General features: G+C 42.6%; 1 protein-coding gene across 1 annotated transcript in view; it reads left to right on the top strand.

Annotated features, from left to right (window-relative positions):
- NSMCE2 (NSE2 SUMO ligase component of SMC5/6 complex) overlaps positions 1-22,196 on the top strand; it is a 135,924-nt gene that overhangs the window by 17,865 nt on the left and 95,863 nt on the right. Inside the window, exon 3 of the mRNA XM_086466141.1 lies at positions 12,553-12,659. Within this exon, the coding sequence (XP_086322267.1) occupies positions 12,553-12,659 (107 nt within the window). The remainder of the gene's footprint in view (positions 1-12,552; positions 12,660-22,196) is intronic.

Below are 22,196 nucleotides of genomic sequence, written 5' to 3'. Positions count from 1 at the left end.
GAGGTGACCCTCACAGATTGTGATCATCAGGAAGATAGCACTTGCTAACAGAGAAGGAATCAAAAAGCAGGCTAGCAAGTGCTCTGGGTGAAAAAGAGCAGGAATGGGGAAACTGGTTGAGGAGGAAGAGAAGGGGAGAGGAGTAAGGGGTAAAGAAATGTGTAATGACGGAGAAGGAATGATAAGAAATAAGAAAGCTACAGCAGAAGGTTTAAGCAGGACAGTTCACTGATTGTGCTCTAGATGATGAAAGATATTTAAATACCTTCCTACTGGTGTTTCCCATGTGAGCAACCTCTGTAGTTTCCACAAAGGTGTTAGCTTTTGCAAATTGTAAGGGCAGTCTGGCATATAAATCAAAAGAGGACTGGTTCATGCGGCCGAAAATGAGAGATGTGGTCTTTCTGATTAGTCTCATGCTGGAGTTGTTCAGGATACAGGTGTGTGTGAACCTCCCTACTTTTCTGACATTATCAACAAATGCTGTAGAGTGCTCTGAAATATGCATGTGCTGTCGCACTCAATAAAAGGTGACAATCTCAAACTGCTCCATAAATTACATATAATGAACTTTCTTATTAAAAAAGACTTAACAAAAGGAGCCAGCTGGCTTAAGGAGAAGGTGGCAGATGAAAAGAACACAATTCAAAGAAGTGTTCACACATTAAGGAAGTATTTTAACAGGCTTTCCCCAGACTGTAAGTGGGAATGGAATTATACATTGCATGTAAATGTCAAGTGACAATAATATCTTCTGAGTTAAATCAACCTTGCAAACTCTTTCCTATTTTTCTTAAGCAGATGAATAAAGTTTAACTTGTGATTTCCTTACTAATCATCTTAGTAAGCAGTGGGTGAGTAGACTTCTTACCGTATGGGTAGATTAATGTGACATTTTCACAAGACTTTTTTTTTTTTTTTTAAAGTGTATAACTTGTGGGTGTGGATCTAATTCACAGCTGTTTTTTGAGTGAATTAGGTATGCCATCATTCAAATTCTGTATTAATTTTTATCCATGCTTTGTTGGAGGTGTGTAGTCTGTTCTGATGTCTCAAGGTAATCAAGACTTCTCTGCTGAACATACTTACTTTAGTGCACAGATTTGGCCCAGTCACTTTTATAGAAAACCAGATTTTAAATTGACAAAACTCAGAAGCATATCAGTGTAAAGGGGAGAAAATTCTCTCAACTAGTACGTGTCAGCTACAAAAATCTCAAGCACAGTCATATGGTTCCAAATTTAATTTATTTTAATAACACAATGTCTGATAGCTGTGTCATAGTTTACCAGGTCTGTTTAAGTACTGAACAGAGGGAGCCTTCTACTTCTTCTGGTCTAGTTACAGAGCATTTCCACACTTGGTTTCAATTTATATTCCTGGTTTTTTCAAAACTGCCCCTTTAAATGCCACCAGGCCCCCACAAAGCTACTTCTTTCCTATTATGGACAAAGATAACAGCGTTATCTAAAAAACATGCTGAGAGACCATCATCTGTGGTGTACTGTAAGCCATCAAACAAATTCCTGTTTCCTCTCAAAATCATAAATATTTGTGTATATGTGAGAGACTCAGGCAATACAGAATTGCATTGCCCTTTTTTTTTGCACAGATGCGTGTGTTTTCCCCATGATAATTAAATAGCAGCTCCTCATAGTAGGAGAAATTTTTGTATGAAGTTTTTGGGCAATGAAATTCCAGCAATGGAAAGATTTAGCTCTGTCACTTAACAGTATGGAAGCAACAGAATGAAAGCCACACACCAGCGATTCATGCCAAAAAGGGGAGATCTGCCACGGAAGAGGTTTTACGCAAAGGAGGCCTGCTAGAGGGAGGACGGATTGCTGGTTTTCATTACGCTTGCAGCTTGTGTGCAGTCTTTGCCTTTGCCTTGTCTGTGGAAGAGGATTAGGTTGTGGGTTAGTATTTTTTGCGTGTTTGGGGTTTTTTTTTTTTTTTGGTCATATTGAGGAATTATGGGCTCTGAAAGTCCTAGGTGTAGTACTGCTTCATGGTTAGCACTTCAAGTGCCATATCAATATGTGATTCATGCTGCATTGGATGTTTTGTGTGGGGAGCATCACCTGACCTTTGCTTGCATGTGACTGGTTTTCTAGACTCCTTTAGTTTAACCTTGGTTGTGTTCTGTCTGTTAGCTTTCTTCAACGGAAACTGGAAAATATCCAAAGCATATGGAAGTATTTACCTTTTCAACAATTAACTTTGGAGATGATACTCATATCTATTTCTACTAGCCTTCCCATTTCTGATAATGTAATAGATCAGTGTTTCAGATTTAAAACCCCAAAACTTTACGTTGTTAGCTGTATATTATGAATCTGATTTATCTTTTGTTTATTCCTTTATGTATGTGGACCAGCGTCAGCTCTGTTGTAAGATACATCACTCCTCTGTCCACAGAATGTGGATTTGCCTGCCAGCCAGATTGTCTGAAAAGCTGATTATAAAATGGGATTGTTTTTCCACCCTGAGCTGCTTGTTGCTGCAGCTGCAGTATGGCTAGTGCCTGGCTAGTTAGCTGAAGTCCAGCCTTGCACTGTCTGGGGCTACTGATTAGCTTCACTAAATTCTGAAGTCAGTAGTGCTGAGGGCTGTGGAAGCAGAAATATAAAAACTTGTAATGGGAGACTGTGTGGGTTCAGAGAGAAACAAAAAGTTATGTTTGGAAGCATCTAATCAAAAAATTTGACATTCAAAAACCAGACATATTTTGGCATTTTTCCTCCCCCAGCTGTTTCATTTTAGGTCAATAATGTTAAAATTTGAGTGCAAGAAGAGTGTTTATTTGTGTCTGCATGAAGCTGTTGCTGTTGGTTGTGGAAACTTGATTTGAATTCTGTGGGGTTTTTGTGTGGGTATATAACGATGACCACTGAACTGAGCCAAAATAAGTTGGTGCTGGATTGTCTTGAAGGGTTGTCTTGGTCTTACCTTCCTGTATGATACACGTTCTACTGCTTTAACTTGTACTGGAGCACACTGCAGTCCGCTAAGCGGGCTTTGCCTGCATGAGAAAGAGCAGCTCACTCAGTTTTAGTGGGACCAGTTTGTTGGGCAGTTCATGCACAAGCGCCAGCGCCGACACCCGTGAAGCCCGAAGGGAGCGTGCAGTGAGGGACCGAAAGGGAGACGTCTCTGTCCTGAAACTGCACTCTCAGTCGCTTTGTGTAGGCGGCTCTCCTGTGCCTCTGTGTCACGGCCCTGTTTTCTGGCCAGGCCATTGACGATGCCCCGTGAGACCCCTGTTTCTCGTGGTGCCGCATGCAGCGTGTCTGGTCTGCGCAATTAGATTTCCAGTCGCACATATCTGCACCAGACTCGGATCCTATGGCAGGTTGAGCTCAGAACCAAGACAGTTCCATTTACTGAAACATTCTATCTGATTAAATAAGGGCTTGTTAGCTTGGTCTCCGAGCTAGGCTGTCTCCAGTTCTGGACAGAGAAGTAATGTTTCTCAGAATCTTGAAGGGCTTGGGTGAAACGGGTTTATTTTCCTATCTTGACTGATTTTTTTTTTTTTTTTACTGAAATGTCTTTCCAATCTATTTTGTGTTTCCCCCAAATGGAGGAAATTTTAAGTAACTACTGCTTTTAGTTTAATGAAGGTGCACTTTGAATGAGCTTCTCTGAGATGAAAAATATAATAGGTTCATTAGCACAAGTAAAGTTTTTTGTGAAAAAGCTAACAGCATTGTTTACTGCTGGATAATTACAATCATGCCTTTTATTAGACAGACTTGCACTTCACACTAAAATATTTATTTTCTACCTGTCAATGCAATTTAAAATACAAGAAGCATTGGTTATTGACAAGAGAAAGCATTAACATGGTTGACTTGTAAACGAAAAAGGGGTGGATTATCGCTGTAGAAATCATAATGTGCAAGTAAAGATCTTGTCTAATACAGAAGAAATTGTGCTGCTTAAAAAAAAATTCTAACAAGTTGGAGATGAACTTGTTGGAATCATAAAAAAATCATTAAAAAAATTATTTTGATGGTATTCTTTTCCAGTGGAAATCACAGACAAAACAACCTGTGAACCTTTTATGGAAATTGTGAATGCCTATTAAAAGTCTTGAAATCAAATACTTTGTTTGGAATAGCAGTTTTAGAAAGTGTTCTGAGGGATCAAAGAGTAGCAATTACAACACCTTAACAAGTACTTCGCTGTTCCTTGTGAGGGAAATTATTTCAAGAAAATTTTTACCCAAATTCTAACGTTACCATATCAGGTTCTGAGAGGAGAAAGTGGGTAGAAGGAGGACAGCAGCAGACTCCTTGTTTTTACATATTCCCCACCCTCCCATCTCTTGTTCTGAGGAAGCCAAGGTCAGCAGCAGCTCGGGGCTTTGAACCGTGCTCCATTGTGTGGTGTAGACATGCCCACGCCTCCACAGGCAAGAAGCTTGTTAGTCACAGTAAAGTCCTTTCCCATTGAAATTATTAGTGAATGTTGTTTTCAGCCTTAATTTCATCATAGACTGAAATCCACTGAGAAGGGAAGGAGGCACATATACAGTTAGGAAAATAGAGGGGGGCTTTTATTTATTTTGTGAGAGATTGGTCAGATTTCTGTGTAAAGGTCACATATGCCTTGTACTTGCTTAGAAAATACGTGTGGTTCCTCTACCTTTTTCTTGGCAAACAAGTTGGCTTAGGAAGTTATTGCCCACCCAAATCCACCCTGTTACAGTTTGCCACCCCCTCAATTGTAGTGGTACAACTGTCTGTGTGTCTGCACTTTAGATTCAATTACTGGAATACCATGGTTTCGGTTTTTTTTTTTTGGTTTGGATTGGTTTTGGAGGAGGGAATGCTATTTTTAGCTTGGATTGTTTCATTAATCCAATTTATAGTATAACCCTGTGAAAAGTCACATTATCCTAGCTGAGAGGCAGCAGCGGAGGAACACAGAGGAACAGCAAGGATGAGCGCCTGGGGAAATGACCTGTGAAATTCCCTTCCTTGCCAAAGAAAAGGTCCATGAACCTCAGCCTCGGTGTTTTCTTGCTGCTTGTCTGTCAACATAACGTGTGCTTCGTTGTTCTTCTTGGGCCTGTGCATGTAGATAGTGTTGAGGAATGCTGATTTACTCATTTGCTGATCACAGCGCAGTAGTTCTGGATGGATATCACTGTAATGCCAGGAAAGTGATTCAGAATTATGACAGAGGAGAGTTTGAGTTGCTCCTCAAAACCATTGCATCTTGTAAACGCTTTATCCTCCTTTCTGTGCTGCTTTGTAGTTACACTGTCTTTGTTAATTTTAAATTGGTCTTTCTGCAAAATTAAGTAGGTGTTAATTGGTAAAAGAAAGATTAGCCTCACTGTGCCCTTGGAATTTAGTAAGGAGAAAAGAGGTGTTGGTCTCTTTAATCTGAAGGGAGGGAAGTAGCCTGGGAATTGTATGGGCTTTAATACTTAGTCAAGCAAATATCCATTTTTATTTGGGGAAGTGTGCACATACTACCCATCTTCATGTCTTGGTGCTGTATGTGTGGCATCAAATATAGAGGTTACTGTAGCAAAAAATACGATATAAAGACTTTTTGGTCTTTCTGTTCTATAGCAAACAGTTTACTTGTATGAGAGATCAGTTGATGTCTTTTTGTTAGTTGTGTGCCTCAGCCTCAGTTAAACCATGTCTATTTGTGTTGAATAATATTTTACTTTGGATTTTATACAGCAAAGCACATCAGCACATGTTGAAGTGTTTTGCTAAATCCAGCTCTCTGTGAGAACCCTCTTTATTTCACTAAGTATTACCACAGTGTCAATAGGTGTTTGGAGGTATTGCCCTTCTTTACGTTGCAGTCTGTTTGGATGCTGTGGCAGAAATACCTGGTAAGACAGTCTTTGTTACTGCTCTCAAGTCTAAACTAGAATCATGACTTTTTAGCCTTCCCCTGGTAGTCTTCAATAAAAAAAAAAAAATACTGTAAGGAAGATGCTTTCAAAAGCACTGTTGGCCTAGTTCTGCTGGCAACAGAGTTTAAGGGAGTTTCATGTTGAGCAAAAGTTTCATGATTACTTTATTATAGAATAATACAGTAAGTTATTTTCAAAAGTGGTTAGTAATACTGGGTGCCTTAACTTCTCGGTGCCCACTCTGAGATGACTGTTTTCAGAATGTGTGCAACACCCACTCGCTGGAAATGCTGGCCCCTTGAGATGTTTCAAACCGGGCATTCATCAATTGAAATGTTTCAAAGTGGGCATTCAGACACTGCCTGGTCTTGTTTCTGTTGAAATTCTGACTCTCTCTACAATATAACGTACTTGGGTTTCATTTCCATGGGATTGGCAGGAGCCTCCTGGGTCACTGAATCTTGTCTCTTCCCATTTCAGACTGTCATAGCCTACAGGGAAATGGCTTGTAACACAAGATGAGGGTTTTTTTGTCAGGAGTAGTCTGTAATCTACAGACACTCTTGGCTCCTGTTACTTTTAAAAAAATTAAGCAGGAAGAAATGGATAATTGAAGATTTTTTTTCAGTTACTTGCTGAATAAAATAAACGTTTAAATCTAGACTGAAAAGCACTGCCCTTTCCTTTCCAAAATAAAACCTCAGAAGACTTTACTCAGGTACAGCAAAATGCTTGACCTGAATCCAAGTATTGTAGTTTGATTTGCAATTTCTTAACAGAAGCTGAGTAGAAAATAATATGGAACTTCAGAAGTCATTCACAGGCAGTGGTTCTGGTGCAACTGGGGGCACAGTCAGCTAATGGTGGTGTGCTGTGGTGGTCTTTTCTTTACAAGTTCTAGTAGTCCTGTCTCCCACACTCCTGTCACTTTTATTCCATCTACTCAGCTTTTTCTTTGATAGAATATAGGAAACTCAGATTCAGCTTCCTTCATTGCTTGAGAGGACTTGAACTTGAACTCGCTTTCAACCATCTTCCAGAAGAATGGTTTAGAGACGAGGTTGTTGGATACTGGGGAATATCACGGAATCGCAGAATGGTTGAGGTTGGAAGGGACCTCTGGAGGTCATCTTGTCCAACCTCCCTGCTCAAGCAAGGCCACCTAGAGCAGGTTTCTTTTTCTCTCATTGGTGCAGTTTCATTTTGTAAGACATACTGGAGTGCTGTGGTATCTAGGTGAAGGTATTGGTCTGTAAAATCACTCATGCACGCTCCTTCTCTAAGTCCGTGTATATGAAAGCTTTCTATGCAAGCAGAATGGCTTCACTAGGGGACAGTGAGGGAAATCCAGCTCAGAATACTCTACAGCCCAGTTACAGCATTTCCTGAGAAGCTGGAGGTTTCTTTAGGCCTTAACTTCACCAGTAATAGCTCCTGACTGTTACATGGAGGGAAATTTTGCAATTACTGCTCTGAGTTCCCCTTTACTCAACCAGTTGCCATTCCCTCTATGGTTGTTTGCCCTCTAATCAGCAATAATTTTTCTTCTTTTGCAAATTGCAGTGCTTAGTTCTGTATCCAAAGGGCTCCACGGAGATTTTTGGGCATTCTAGTTTCAACCATTTCTCTGGTTTTGATGTGAGAACACCTGCATTCAGGAGATGAAATTGGTTTTCTCCAGTCTGTTGCTGTTCCTTTGTGTGGCTTCTAATTTCTTTTTTTTTTTTTTAATATAATTTTCTCTACTAGCATTCTGCTTGTTTTGCAGCCTAACAGATAAAATATGTTGCAGGTCAGGGAGATGAGATTTCAAAAGAAGCCTCCTTCAGTGAGAGTTTTCTGAGGAGCTGCCCATGTATCTGCAGGAGGAAAAGTGAAGATGTACCCCCAGTGCTGCAGAAGCAACCAGTGTCCTGTTTAAGTGTCTCTTGGTCTGCATAGTCTGGAGTACCGTGGCAGGGTTCAAGTATATCTGGACAGAGGAGGGAAATAAGACAGTGGTCCCCTACGTAGGTTTGTATCCTCTCGCTACTGAATATCTGAACAGTAGAGGGACATCTTGCCGCTATCTTCTCCAAGCGTTTTGTGAGTCTGTTCTTAAAGACTGTGGGTTGGTTGGTAGGTTTTTTTCAGGATGTATTGTCCAACTTTAATCACCAACAGTTTTGAGTAGACCAAAATTGGGGGTGCAGGGCGGTGTCTTAGCACTTTTGGTTTTGAAAATTAAGTATTTGCTAAAAACAACGACAAAACCGCTTAGCTGTATCCTGAATTGAGAATGTACATTCTCCTCCACAAGATGGAACTGAATCGAGGAGTCGGGGAGCTTGTGTTCCTCTGCTGTCAGCAGTAGTGTGAAACCTGCTGGCAAAGTGCGTGTTTTATCTGCCGCTGGCGTGTATGAAGACAACTGCCTACTACTGCTTGTTGCTATTGGCTTAAGTGACAGATGTTTGTGTTACACGTGCTTTAAAAGTCTGAAATCTACTGTCAAAATCTGTGGGCAATGGTATACCATTCCTCTTCTGCCTCGAATGATGGGAGAGCCTGATAGAAAAACCAGTGTGTAGCCTTGAAATTCAAAGCAACCTAATACATAGTGCAAGAGGTAGAGCTGACAATGCCCTGTTTTCTTTAAATTGGGAATTTGACATTTGTTAGCCAATACTACAAAGGTATGACAGTATATACGTATTTATGGTAATCCACGCTGCCTGTGCCTAAGCATTCATTTTAAGTACTGTTACATTTCTAGGTTTAGAGCCTTCCTGTAATTTCATGGTATTCCAGACTATTTTGTATCTGAGATAGTCTGCGGTGGAAGCGAATGCTTATTGGAATTGGCGTGAATTGGCTGCAGGACAGCTGTAATACCCTAAATAAGCAGATACCGATGTTGTAACTTCTGCACAGAAAAAGAGGTAGTTGTGAAAAATGTTTAGAAATTTTGCTAACTTGTGGATGTATACAGGGAACTAAAGTAAATACGAACTCAGATGTTAGAAGGAAATGCAAGTTTTGGATAAATGAGTGGCATTTTAGATGAGCTTTAATATAGAAAGTATTAAACCAGCACTGACTTGACTCTATCCTGTTACTGCAACTTCTCTTTTAACAGTGTGGGGTTCATGATGCATAACCCAGCCCTGATTGATTACAGTTTGAATCAGCAGTAAGGCACCTGAGCACGATCAGTTTGGTCTCTTATTAGAAACGAGAAATTGAACTCGTTAGTCTTTTTATGTAATTTTGTTCTTTAATATTTAGGGGGACTTTTCAGAATAATATCCCTGTTTCCATTATAAAAAAATACCATAAAGTCATGTGAGCTGGAATTCATAATCGTGAAGTGTGCACATTGAGACAGCTAATTTTAACATGATGCACATGGGCCTTTGAAAATGAAAATTATGGCCTTGAACTGGGCTTCCTGTGAGTAAAAGATGTAATATTGCAAAATATATAATCTCTGGGTGGTGAGGGTAAGGACTTGTGGAGAAATGCTTACTAAACTCAACATATTTAGCCTAGATAACAAGGACACTTAACTACAGTATGCAACTTCGATGGTATTTTGTGGCAGTAGCTAAAAGCATAGGCAGAGAGTTTGGAATGCATTCCTTAGATATGAATTAGAAACAAGATTAGGATAAATTTTGATTAGATAACAGAAAGGCACTGATCCAGCACTTGCAAAGCGTTTGAATTTGGTATTGAGCTAGGTTGTTGGCCTGCAGAGTGCAAGGTTTGAGTACTTTGGAGAGTTAGCTGGCTTTGTAGCTGGAGTCTGGCTGGAGGGTGTTCAGCAGATAATGTGGTCACAGTCTGCTGGAAGAGAGGCAGTGCCTTGAATCTCGTTACCACGGATCTCCACTGCCTTCCTTACAACTGAAATAAAAGTAGCAGTGGGGCTTGCAGAGTAGATAACGGACAATGCAAGCCTGACAGAATTATTAAATTTTGATCCGTCTTGATATTACAGTGCTGTTAAATCGATGGGTTGGTGGGATTTGGGAGAGTGAGTTGTGGGATGGTGGTGAGGAGCGAGAAGTCTTCCTTTTCTAATTTCTTGTTCTGATTAGTCTATGGTGGAGTCTGTTGTGAGGAAACATTGGAGGTGCTGGGATCCCTGCCTTGCTGAGCTGTAAAACTTTACATCCTCATATAGTCACCCACAGCTTGTCATCATGTGCACCCAAGCTCTGCTCTGCACCTGCTCCTCGCCAGAGAGGGGGCAGAAGTGCTCGTAACTCACCGGGAAGGGAGAGTATGGTGGGAGCGGAGGAGCCAGGCACGGTGGGTTATTGCAGTGTGTAACGTGGGACAACAAGAGTTTCTTAAAGGCAAACAGAATAGCTGTGATGTAAGTTTTCTTTTAAACCTTGTTTAGGAGATGGGGAGATGAGTGGCTGGGAACAACATAGGAGATTTCCTTTTAGCTCTCATGGATTGAACTGCGGAGAGAGTGTGGAGTCTAGTGATCTGTCAAAGAGCAGAAATAGGGGATGGCCAACAACTGGCCTGTGTACAGTCCTTCAGACCTATCCTTGTGTCCGTAACGCCTTCCAGGGCAGGCTGTGATCCTGCATTTGTGAAGCATTTGGTCATTTCCCGGTGTGTATAACGTACTTCATGTGCGTGAGAGAACAGCCACAGGGAAACAGCAGCGACCATCACTGAGACTTAAACCAGGCCCGTGGATGGGTGGAACGGTCCGTACGTGAAGCATGTAGGGCGGGACATGGTTACAGATAACGTCCCCCTTGCCTGACCTGTGTTCCACCTTGTTTAAGCTTTATTTTAATGCATCTCTCAAGTTGCAACATTTATTATTTTTTACCTAAAGCTTTTTTTTTAACTTTTAGGAAAGACGGCGTTAATACAGCTCTCTTGGTGTTTAACAATGCACTTCTCTTCCCCTTAAAAAAAAAAAAAAAAAAAAAAAAAAAGATTTAGGCCACTGTAGTTTCTTTATGTCGTGGATATGATTCATTTTGGCCATGGGAGGAGAATGACAGTTACTTGCTATACAAACCTTTCCTGTGATTCATGGAGTGCCATTCGTGTCAGCCTTGAAGGAGGCATTTCATATGCTTCCCAGCAGGAAGGAAAAAGAGCATGATCATAGTTACCAGATAGGATATGGAAATTGGGTGGGAGGGAAGGGAAGGGAAGGGGGAGAGGGAAATGCTGGTCGTTCAGAAGAAAGTTGCAGGAATGCCAGGATTCTGTCTGCAATATCCATTCATCTACTTAATGAAAAATGGATACATACCAAGCCTATATATAATTAAGGGAAACATCATGACTGTAATCGCCATGTTCGCAAAATATTACGGCTTATTATGTAACTTTTTTGTGTAAATATATCTTAGTGCTTTTCCTTCGGTCTCCTGGGTCCATCGCTGTTTCATATGGTCCGAAGCTCCTATCCCTAAGTGATGTGTTTCAGCTGCAGTTTCAGGTTTTGCTCTCCAGCTGACGGCCGCACACAATGCTTCATGTGAGCTTTCTGCAGAGACGGGTTTTGTGCTCTAGCGTACTAATACAGCTAGCAACTTAAGGAAGTGTGTGAGCTTGCCAGGACAGAAGACATTTTCCTTTCTTTACACAAAAGTAATAAAAAAAGCTATGCCACATTTTCTTCCTCAAAATAACAGCACAGATTGGCTACTTCAGCTGCCTGTAAAGAAGAGTACTCCATTGAATGACAACCCCTGATGCTGCATGGCAGACCTTGGGGCTCTTTCACGGCTTCCAGTTGCTTCCAGCTGTTTTCTTTATACCTGGAAACGGCAGGGTAGGAATAAATGGGAGTAGGAGAAGTGGAAACTTATGTTTCCTGATTTTTGAGTTTCCTAAGCGGTTTAGGGGCGCGTGGCTGGCTGTCCTCCCGCAGCTGGCAGTGCTCGGTGTGGTGCACGCACCTGTGTCAGGAGATGCAGCGGTGGCTGTTGAGCCCTGTCGCGTCTACGCAGAGCCCTTATCCAGCTGAGAGATGCACAGCAACGTTAGAGCGGGAAAGCAGAGGTGTCGTTGGAGATGCAAGGAGTGAAATTAGGAGGAATGCAGAAGAGAAGTGGATGCGAATTACTAAGCACATGTCCTGTATTCATTGATTTTCAGTGGCAATTAAAATTTTACTGCTGGATTTACCAGTGCTATTCAGTCTTCCATCGTGTCCCGTGTTACAAGATGCTGGCTGTGTTTTGGTTTTGCAGTAGCTCTGTTTATTGGGGATAAGGGGGCTAATTATAGCTGTGAACTGTACTGTGCTGAGAGGGCATTTAAGTTTCTTCTGACTATTTCTGAGGCAATGTGATGAGTCATGAAATATAACTTTTGCAGAAAATATCCTGATTGCCTAATGACTAGGTGTTGGTAGCTGAAATTACACACACTCTCCCTTGTTCACATGAAACCGGGGAAGTGTCTTTCTGAGTAAGCTGTTTGTTCAAGTTACCCAAGAAATGTCAAGGTTTACAGTTGCAAAATAGGAAAAAAGTATATGTTTGAGGAGCTTGAAAACACCTGCTGTGCCTTACGGATGCTTTAGAAATTCACAGCATTAATGCTCGTCTTCGTATCTGTAAAGAAAAAATGCTGCCTGAAAATAAAATAATACAACTGATCGCCCATGTACAAAATATTGTGTCTTGCAGATGATGAAGAGGATGTTAACAGTATGGAAAATGTCATGTTAGAATATGCTGCCATGGACAGAGAGCTCAATCATTACATGGCAGCAATTGAAGAAACGGTGGCTCAGGTAAACTGTCATTTCTGTTAAAGTTTATGAAAATATATCCTTATTTAAATATTATCTTTCAATAGATACAAATGTTACCTAAAAGCAACACATAGTTGGAAACACAGATCTTTTGACAGGTATAAAATACCGGGGTTGCCAGTACAACCATGGATTTTTCTTCCTAGCTCGCACGCAGCGTGGTAGTTTGTCATTCCTCCCCACCCAACTCTTGCACCAGCTGGGACAGGGGCTGGCGGGCGCTTTGGGGTGGCTGAGGGCCGTGTCGTTGGGACGCCGTGGTCGCAGGTGGCACCTTGCTTCGCCTGTTGCGGAGGGCGGAAGCTGCGCCACGAACGAGGCCGCCAATTTCAGGAGTACGCGAGCGGTTGGGAGAGCGGGCGCTGGTGCGGCCTGGTTTCCCGCGCCCGCCTGCCGCAGGAATCTGCCGGCGCTTGGCCAAGGCCGAGCGGGTTAATTGTTCCCTCAGTCATGCAGGGCCTCGTCGCGGCCTGCCCGCGCGTTTTCGCAAGAGCCGTCGCCGCACCGCGGCCGGCCCGGGGGCTCTCTGCCTGCCGCGGCGGGGCACAAGGAGGCCACGCGGCCGGAGCGCCCGCTCCTCCGCCAGCCGGGCTGCACGGGGCGCGCCGCGGCTTTGGCGGCTCGACACCGGCGGGCGGAGGGCGCCTCCCTCGCTGCCTCGGCGGACAGAAGGCGACGTCGCCCAGGGCCCCTCGTCCGGCCGGAGCGCGGCGCGGCGGGAACGGGCGGGGCCGGGGCGCGCCGGCGCTGGCCGCCAGGGGGCGCCGCGGTTGCGTTCCCCCGCGGGCCGCGCGGGGCGGGGCGGGGCGGGGCTGCGGCGGGGCCCCGCCTGCGCAGCGCCCCCCCCCCCCCCGTCCGCCCGCCATGATGTCGCCGCGCAGCGCGGAGCCGCCCGCCCGCCCGCCCGCCCGGGCCCTGCGCTGGCGCTCGGGCGCCGCGGGGTCCGCTCGGCTCCGCGGCCGTGTCTCCCCGGCTCCGGGGCGCTGCTGCGCCCCCTCGGGCTCCCCCGGTCTCCGTTCTCTGGTGGTGGCCGCCTGGCCGCTGGCAGGTGTAGGCTGCGCGGCCGGTCCGCGCGTCCAGTCAGTTTCAGCGCAGTGGGACCTGATCGCTTCGTGTTTGGGCCGCTTCGTGCTTGGAGAACTCCACTTTCTGAGTAACCTATCTCGGTGTCTGCAAATAGACCTTGAGGTGTCCGTTTTGTGTGGATTTCTCTAGAAAAGGCACAAGCGCGCCCCTGATGGCGCTTCAGGATGTGACATCTGTGGTTCCGAGCGTGAAGGTAGTCGAGCTCTTCAGTTAGAGCTGCCTTGCTGTTGCTTTTTGCTGTTTTTAAAACAGAAACAGGAGAGCAAAGCAATGCATTTCCCACTAGCTCTGCTCCGAGAAATGCCTGCATGGTTTTTATTTTGTAGAAAGGTTTTCCTTTAATAGATTTTTAAAATCACCCTGAGTCAGATGCTTAACTGAAAAATCATCGTTTAAGTAATTAAGTATCACATGTTTAAAAGGAGAGTTGAAAACTATGTCTACATCAGCATGTTGGACAGTGTTAAATAGTCATTGTTCCCCGTGCAGTCTTTAAATATACATTTTAACTCAGATGTCACCATAATTGCAGACCTCCTAGTTTAGATTTGTCAGAAACTGGATGGATCAGAGGTTTTTTTGGAATATTTATATTTTTTAAAGCTTTCTTAGTAAAATATAATGTCATCCTCCCATCATTAGAGATTAATGCTGTACATCCAGCCTTGAGCGAAACATAGTAGGTTTATGTTTTGATTGTAAGCTATTAACTAGTTGATGTGTTACTGTTATAAGGGGAATTTGAAGTCGTTTTTGAAAACGTAACGTCTTTCATTATTCCTATGTATTGGCAAAACACTTTCTTCATCCTGAGGAATATAGCGAGTAAGCCCGTGCCTTCACCAACGAAGCACTCAAGTCCTGTGTACTTCAGATGCATTCCCTCATGATCTTTTTGGTTAAGCACAGGTTTAACTGCTTGACTGAAGCGAAGATATTGTTGTGGGTTTAGGTAGGGCAATGATACGTTTGTGATTTTTAGGACTAGGTTCGGCAGCATCTGTTGTGTGCATAGCTATGCTTGTGTGCAAATAAAATAAAGGTAGGGTTGTTTTTAATTTTTTCCCTGTTTTTCCCCTGATGTAGATCACTTATGTCAGAGACTCCTTCTTGCTTTGCTAAAACAGGCTCCTTCCCTTCATTCATTTCTAGGATTTTAAAAGTGCAGCTCCAAGACATTTAACCTATTAAGAGTCTACGTGGATTATAAAGTCAGGAATGGCTAATCTGTTCGCCCCTAGCCACGCTTCTGCTGGCTCTGTTTCCTGCCTTGCTCTAGGGAATTTCTGTACTTTCCTCTGCCAGCATCCTGAAGAAGCCTTTCTGAGTAAGAGAAAGAAATGTGCATAAGCTTCTGTAGTAGAACAGAGATACAGTCTGTTCTCTAAAAAATAACAGCTAGTGCTTTGTTTTGGAGGATAGCTACATGCCATGCCTCTAGAACTGCGCAGCCTATCTCCAGTTACCTGTCAAGAGACAGCTTAAAATCCGCTTCTAGGAAACAGATACTGTTGCTGAATTTAGGACTGCACCTCCAGGGTAGCTGTGGAGAGGCTCAGGTTTAAAATAGCCTCCACTGGCTTGCTCTCTGGTTCCATCTGAATTCCTTACCTGAGGGCTTTCTCTGGGGAGTTGCAGCACGTCATTCGTTTTCACAAGCAAACTGTCTTTCATATACAGTGGTAAAAGTATTTGTCTCAAGCTGCAAAACGCATTTTATCTGATATTTTGTGAGTTTATATGTTGTCATTTTTTCTCGTTTGTAGTTTCGTCATACAGCAGTGGATCTCAAAGAATGTTATATTCTGTGTTTCGCCTTCTAAGCACCTGCTTGTAATGAAATGCTCAGCTGGAATTTAGCAAGATAAGGAGGCAGCAGTTAAAATTCCCCATTTATTATTTTATAATGTGTACCTTTAAATGACATTGACAAAAAGATGATATTGTACCACAAAGGTATGTAATGTAAATACCTAGAAACTCCTATGAGATGTAGTCACGTGTTTTTAAAAGCCAGGTTTTTTGTTGATTTAGGCTGCAGTAGGTGGAGTGCAGAAGGTAAAACATACCAGCATCCTCTTCTGGTGAATCAGCAGCCTGTTGAGCAATGAATGAGCAGTTGAATCACGGTGTTTCCAACAATAGGCTGTGGGAAATCCTTTGTCTGTGGAAACTCCCTGTGCCACAGGAGTTTCTTGTACCTGTGTAATGACTGGACTCCTACTGCTGCTTCTTTTTTCATTTTTAACGGGTATTTCTGGAATAAAGTAGCCAATATTTGGGTCCTTTCCATGCAAAGTCTGGGCAGCACACTTATTTTTAGTGTAACAGCAGAAGACTGATGGAGCTGGAGTCTCTCTTGCAGACTTCTTTATACTCTTGAATTGGACCCAAGTGGTTGGGACACAGGCTAACATAGCCAGTTCAAGTGTCCCCTACTCTGAGAGCGCTCTCAAGTGGCCAGGGTGCCAGCGTGTTGTGCCTGCTTTCTCCCTCCCACTCTGCTCTCTAGGTTAGCAGGGGTGTTGGTGGTGGGCTCTGATCGCTATCTCAGCTTTTCAAGCATTTGGCTTGCTTGGAACTGTAAAAGCTGGGGTAAATTTTCTGAAGCCCCCAGAGTTCTCTAAATAAAATGATCACAATGTATTGTAGATCCATCTAGAGAACAAGGAAGACATAACTAACTTTCCCACAGGGAAAGAGAGCCTGGGCTATTTTCTTTCTTTTGCAGATGAGAGCGAAGTATCGAAGGTGGTAGTGGTACCTCTGGCAAGGGTTGCTTGGTGCTTCCTCTTGTAATTTACTGCTGTGCCAAACAGCAATTTATCTGGCTTGAATTGTGCCTGCCTTTTACTGAGCCTGAGCACTGTGGGGGAGGATAAAGTCTAAACCTGAGTGAGGTGGAAGAAAAACATAGGAGACGAGTTTCAGAAAAATTTCAAGAGCCTCCTTATGTTATGGAAGGACTGAGAGTGGGAAGAGACAGATGGAAGGGTAAAGGACATGGGCTTGGGAAGTCATGAGGTCATGTAGAGGGATGGGGAAGAGAGCGGTTGAAAGAGTGCTATAAAGGAGGTGGTGTTGAGCTGGAAGAAAAAGGTGGACATATTAGAAGTTGCATTGGTGCTTGGTTTTTATCCCTACTTCTGCTGCAGCTTTCCCATCTTGTTCTAGGTGAGTCATTTCTATCAGCGTGTCACTGGCTGCTGACATCTTTGTTTTCTGATTGTCCTGCATGGAAACTGATTTGAGCAATTATAACTGTAAATTAGATCAAAGGTAATTCTAGTTTGAACTCAGGAAGTGAAATTAAACATGTTCTTTGTTGGGTTTTATCTGTAAAACTACATACAACTAACGTAGGTGTGTGTCTTGCGTAGCACTTGAAGTCTGGACGCGTTGGTCATTCGTGCCTGTGTGACTTCACACCTGGTCAAACGTTCGGTCTTCATTTGGCAAAGATGAGGAGTGCACCATGTTCTTCATACAAGAGCGGTTTTGTCTCTACAGAGTAAACAGGAATTACTGTTATATTTGTTTTGTGGTTTTGATAGTATTCCCTTTAGACTAGAAAGTTCATTGGGCAGGGGATAGGAGGGGGTGTTTGTGCACTTTGTCAGTAATTTAGAGCAGATTACTTAGTATTGGGGTCTGTTATCTTCATGTCCAAGTGTGTAGGTTTTAGTCCTGTAGAGGAATGATTCCCTTCAGTGATGTGGGTCACGCTTATTTCACGTGTGCAGCTTGTGAGTGATCTTAAGGAGCATCTGCAGAAAAGGAAAGGATCCTATTTAAAGCTGCTGTACAGGACAGTCCATGGGCTATGTTGGACTTGCAAACTATGTAGAAGAATTCCAGTTTCTTCATTTAAAACTCGTAATATAATGCTCTAGTGACTTGGACAGTCTTCCTTGGTCTCAGGACAATGAAAGGCACTTAAAGATAACATCTTTGTTACCCAAGCTCTGCCAGCATAGCTGGTTGGCCATGGCTCCTGCTGGAGAAGATTCTGCCAAGTCATCTCTTTTGACAAAGCAAACTAAACCAACAGAACACTTTCTGTAGTGGTAGCCCCACCTGCAGTGTGGGATTTGAAGGAATATCAAGGTCAACCAGCGGCTGTGATTCCACCTAACTCCCATCCTCCCATCCCTTGGTGGCACGGCTGTGGCGTCAGAACTAGCGTGATGACCAAGTCCAGTCTGTGTGGCAGGCACTGACAGTGTCATCAGTGACCTCTGCGGCCTGTTAGAGACAGGCTGTGCTTCAAAATCATCTTGTCACGTAGTCTTCTCTAGGGCTAAGTAACAGGAAGACTGTGAATCCCATGGGATTCATGTGTTTTAGTTGATTCATGACTCTCTGCCGGTGACTGGCCCTGTGATACTCATTACAGTGTTGTCAGTGAGACAGTTTTTGATGTGGAGCTTGCTAGTTTCAGGGAACAAACAACTTCGGTGCGGATGCTTTCTTAAGGAGCATTTTGCTCTCCTTTTTTTTTCTTCTTGCTGCACTGTCACGACAGCATGTTTTAGGACAAAATCCACTGATGGTATCCATATCTGCAACTGTGACCTTTACTGTTCCAGCTGAGCTCGGAGCATTTTCTCTGATATGTGCAGTGCATCAGTGTTTCTTGATTCTGAAATCTTGCATGCTAGCCATAAAAGTTTCAAGACCTTCTTTCCATCAGAAAAGTCCTCTGCTACACAGAAATGACTCAGGAAGATGTCTGTGAAGTCTGCTACCGTGAAAATGGGTTTAGTGAAATGGATATATCTTTTCTTGGGCTGGCAGGAAAAATAAGAGAGCTTTTGTAGTCTTCCACTGCATTTATTCTGATTTTTATAATTGTAGAAGCTAGTGAGTCTGTCTTGAAGTTCACTTACAGTGTACTAGAGTGCACCATCAGCAGCAAGTGAATCCCCTGGTGAAAGACGTTGTACCTGTGCAGTGTCTTCTCTCCCATCAAATAGTAAATAGATTTCTGGAGAACTTGCTTCATCTTTATAAAGTTTTTGTTAACAATGGATGTCTCCTTGGCCACTATTTTGGTACCTCGAATGCTAGCTGGAATTGTTCTTTGCTGCTTGTTTACTTGCTATCTACTAATGAAGCCACTTCAGACTGATAATTCATCTTACCGAATAAGCAAGATACAGGCGTTGGATCAAATCCTTATCCTGACTCAGGCAGGATAGTAGAAGAAAATAATATGTGACTCTATAGTTATGCCTCTGCATATATGTATAATGCCATAGGGCTTATTAAAACTTTTACAGTCAAACTCAATTCTGACATTTGCTAGCTATGGAGTTCTTCAGTGAAATTTCTTTGATATAATTTATAATCAATAGTGTAATGCTTGCTCTGTCCTACTGCCCTCTCCAAACAGTAATTCAAAAAATATTGTACTGTTGTAGGCGTGTGCTCTGTTTCCTGCAGAAACTGGGGCAAGGATGTGTTTCAACACATTTCTAATATTTACTTTATAATATTTACTTTACTTTTTTGTGTCTGTATGTGTTAGGCTAAGCATTTGATGGAAGCCGCTTTTTTATTTTCCCAGAATTAGTAAGCTATGTGTGTAGTTCACTACAATAATATGCTAGAGTCTGCATTCGATGAGCTGCAATAAAAATATGTTTTTAGTGAGCAGTATATAAAGAAGTAGGAGTAGCGTTTTATTTCATGTGTGTTATATAGCACACGTCCTCAGTAGTGTGTCTGTCTCATAGTATGCATAAAAATGCGTCCTGCTTTTTTGGAGACTAAATCCTGGAAACCCTTGCACACAAACATAGGTTTATTTGACTTCACTGCGGTTATTTACATTTGTCAAGCTAAACATTTTGCTAAATATTTGCAGTGTCAACACTGTAGTTGCTGAAATGGCCCTTGGCTTGTGTGGGTAGGAGTGGGCAGCAGGGGCCTCAGCAGGTTAGCAGGGTGAGGATTTGGGTGAAAAGAAACGTTCTGGACCTGGGACCGTCACATAGGACTGGGAGCTCTGTAGGCAGGGTGGCAGCAGGGGTAGTATTTAAAACAAGCGTGCCAAAGAAATCCTCAGAACCCTATCGTAATTTGAAAACTGTGTTGGTTATGTTGGGCAGCAGTGTTGCCCAGCAGGTAGCAAACTAGCCTGGGATTAGGGAGGACTGGATACTATTTTCAGGTCTGCTCGCCGCCTGTGTGGTTGACCTCGACAAATTGTTTCGCTCTGTGCCTTGGTCCCGTGTTCATTAATGCCGCTTTTGTGCAGTACGGCATCACCTGGGAGCGCATTCTCATCGAATAAGCCGGATCACATGATGCCACGTTTATGCTGGCTGTGTGCCGGTTGCAGAAGGACAGACGCTACCTGGTGGAGCGTAACTGTGCGGAATTAGAATTGGCGGAGCGAGTTGCGCTTAATGGGTGCGTCACGCAGCTGTGGTGGTTTTGATCTTGTACTAGACATACTGAAACTGCATTTACTATCACCTACCCTAACCACGATCGCAGTCATGTGGACAGCATCCCATATCTCTGTCTGTAAAGAGATTTTTTTTTTTTTTCTACCTGAAGAGTTCAAAGCAATTTCAATTCAGTTTTTTAGTTATTTTATTTTAATACTAAGGATTGTAATTGGCAGTCTGAACTGTTTCTGGAATTCCAGAAGGTCACAAGAGAGCAACTGAAAGTCTCTGTGGTTTGGATCCGTGCTTTTCCGGGCAACATCTGCATTTCAGAGTCAACATGAGTTAACTGTCTGGCTTAACTTAGCCTAGAGGAAGAAGATAGAATTATGAAATGTAATGAAAATTGGTAGGTGATGAGGTAGATAACCAGTGCAAATTAAAAGGCCATCTTCATCTCAAATCATGGATTACTATTTTTTTGTTGATAGAACTTACTACTGGGAACACTGGAGTTGTAGTTTCAGTTGATCAGTAGTGAAAATAGTCTTTCAGATTAACCATCTCCTCTAGAAAGCTCCTGCTGATAGTCCAAGGATTTAAATGCTGGGGCCAGGGGGTGGGGGGAGCGCTAAAGGCTGGATGATTCTCAGCAGCAGGGGCTTTGACTTGAAATTAATTTCTCCTGTTAATTGAACACACCCAAGTTGATCAGTGTCTTTGGGGAGGCAGTTTTGGAATGCCTTCTGTAAAAAGTCTCTCTCCAAATGTTCAGTGTTGTTTTAATCACTGTAATTGTTTCCAGAAATTATGTGTGTATGTTGCGTATTTTAATATTCCTCCCCTGAAAGTTTAAATGTTAGGTCACTCATTTAAAAACATTTACGCTTTCTCCTAATACGTTTTTTGACTGACCTTAACAATAAAAATACTCAGTCACACAGATTTTCCCTCTGCAAAATTCTCAGCACCTTTAAAATGAATCACAGATAAAATGTTGCTTGCAGCATTATAGATCCCACTTTTGTGGCTACTACTACCACGAATATGTTTTTATTAAAGAATTTCTATTAAGGAGGGGTTAGTAGAAGTCACCACTGTCATTCCTAGCTTCCTCGTGAAGTATATTATTTGGGACCTTTTCTCGTTGAGCTGTACAATACTGGGTGCAAGCAGGAGTGTGCATGCAACCTGTTACATGTAGCTTAGAATATACCAAATTCTTGTGACTTCATAATATGGATTGTTCTGAATGTTTTAACTTTTACAGAACTGCATGTTTAGGGTCTTTGTTAAACTGGAAAGAACTGAAGGTTTGTAGAGCATTTCTTTGTTTTACTTTTTGATGTTGGGAGTTAAGAGCAGCATTTTTGACATTTATTTCATTAAATTATACAATGGGTTTCTCATGATTTTTAACACATGTCCTCAGTCTGTTCTGCAAATGTCGAATTGTCTGTCTTTCTCACCTTTCACGTTGCTCCTGTTGATGGGAGGTAGTGCTTTGATTTAAAAGAAGCATGACTTCTTTATGTTTGTGATTTGCTGCCAGATGTAACTATGCCTATTTTAATGCCTACTAACATAAAAAACCAATCTGCTTAATAGTATGTATGCATTTTATTATCTTTCCAACTTGAGGCAGAGGTTTCAAAAAAAGACCTAAATCCTGCCAGAAATCAATACCAGATGTCACAGTATCTCCCAAATGTGGCCCCGTTGTTGATAACCTACTGTGAGTTACAAACACTGTGCTTGATAATAAGGGTTGGTGAGTTGGACTAATTTCTGGGCTCTCATCTTATTTAACTGAGCTAAGTGCGTAGCCTGAGTAAGCTGATTTAACCAGCTGAAGTAATTCTTTTATCCTTAGGCTTCTGTGTTAACACTGCAGTGAATGAAAAATATGTAAAAAAACCCTAAGAAAATAAGTATGTACATCAGATACACTCAAAACTTCCTTGAAAGTGTAAGGTTCCCACGTTAACATGTACCCACACGTACTACACCTGATAAATTCCACAAAAACAGA

The sequence above is a fragment of the Leptosomus discolor genome, chromosome 5 (assembly GCF_034619465.1).
Source record: "Leptosomus discolor isolate bLepDis1 chromosome 5, bLepDis1.hap2, whole genome shotgun sequence".
NCBI lineage: Eukaryota > Metazoa > Chordata > Aves > Leptosomiformes > Leptosomidae > Leptosomus > Leptosomus discolor.
Note: the sequence above shows the minus strand (reverse complement) of the source record. Positions and strands in the feature narration are given on the sequence as shown.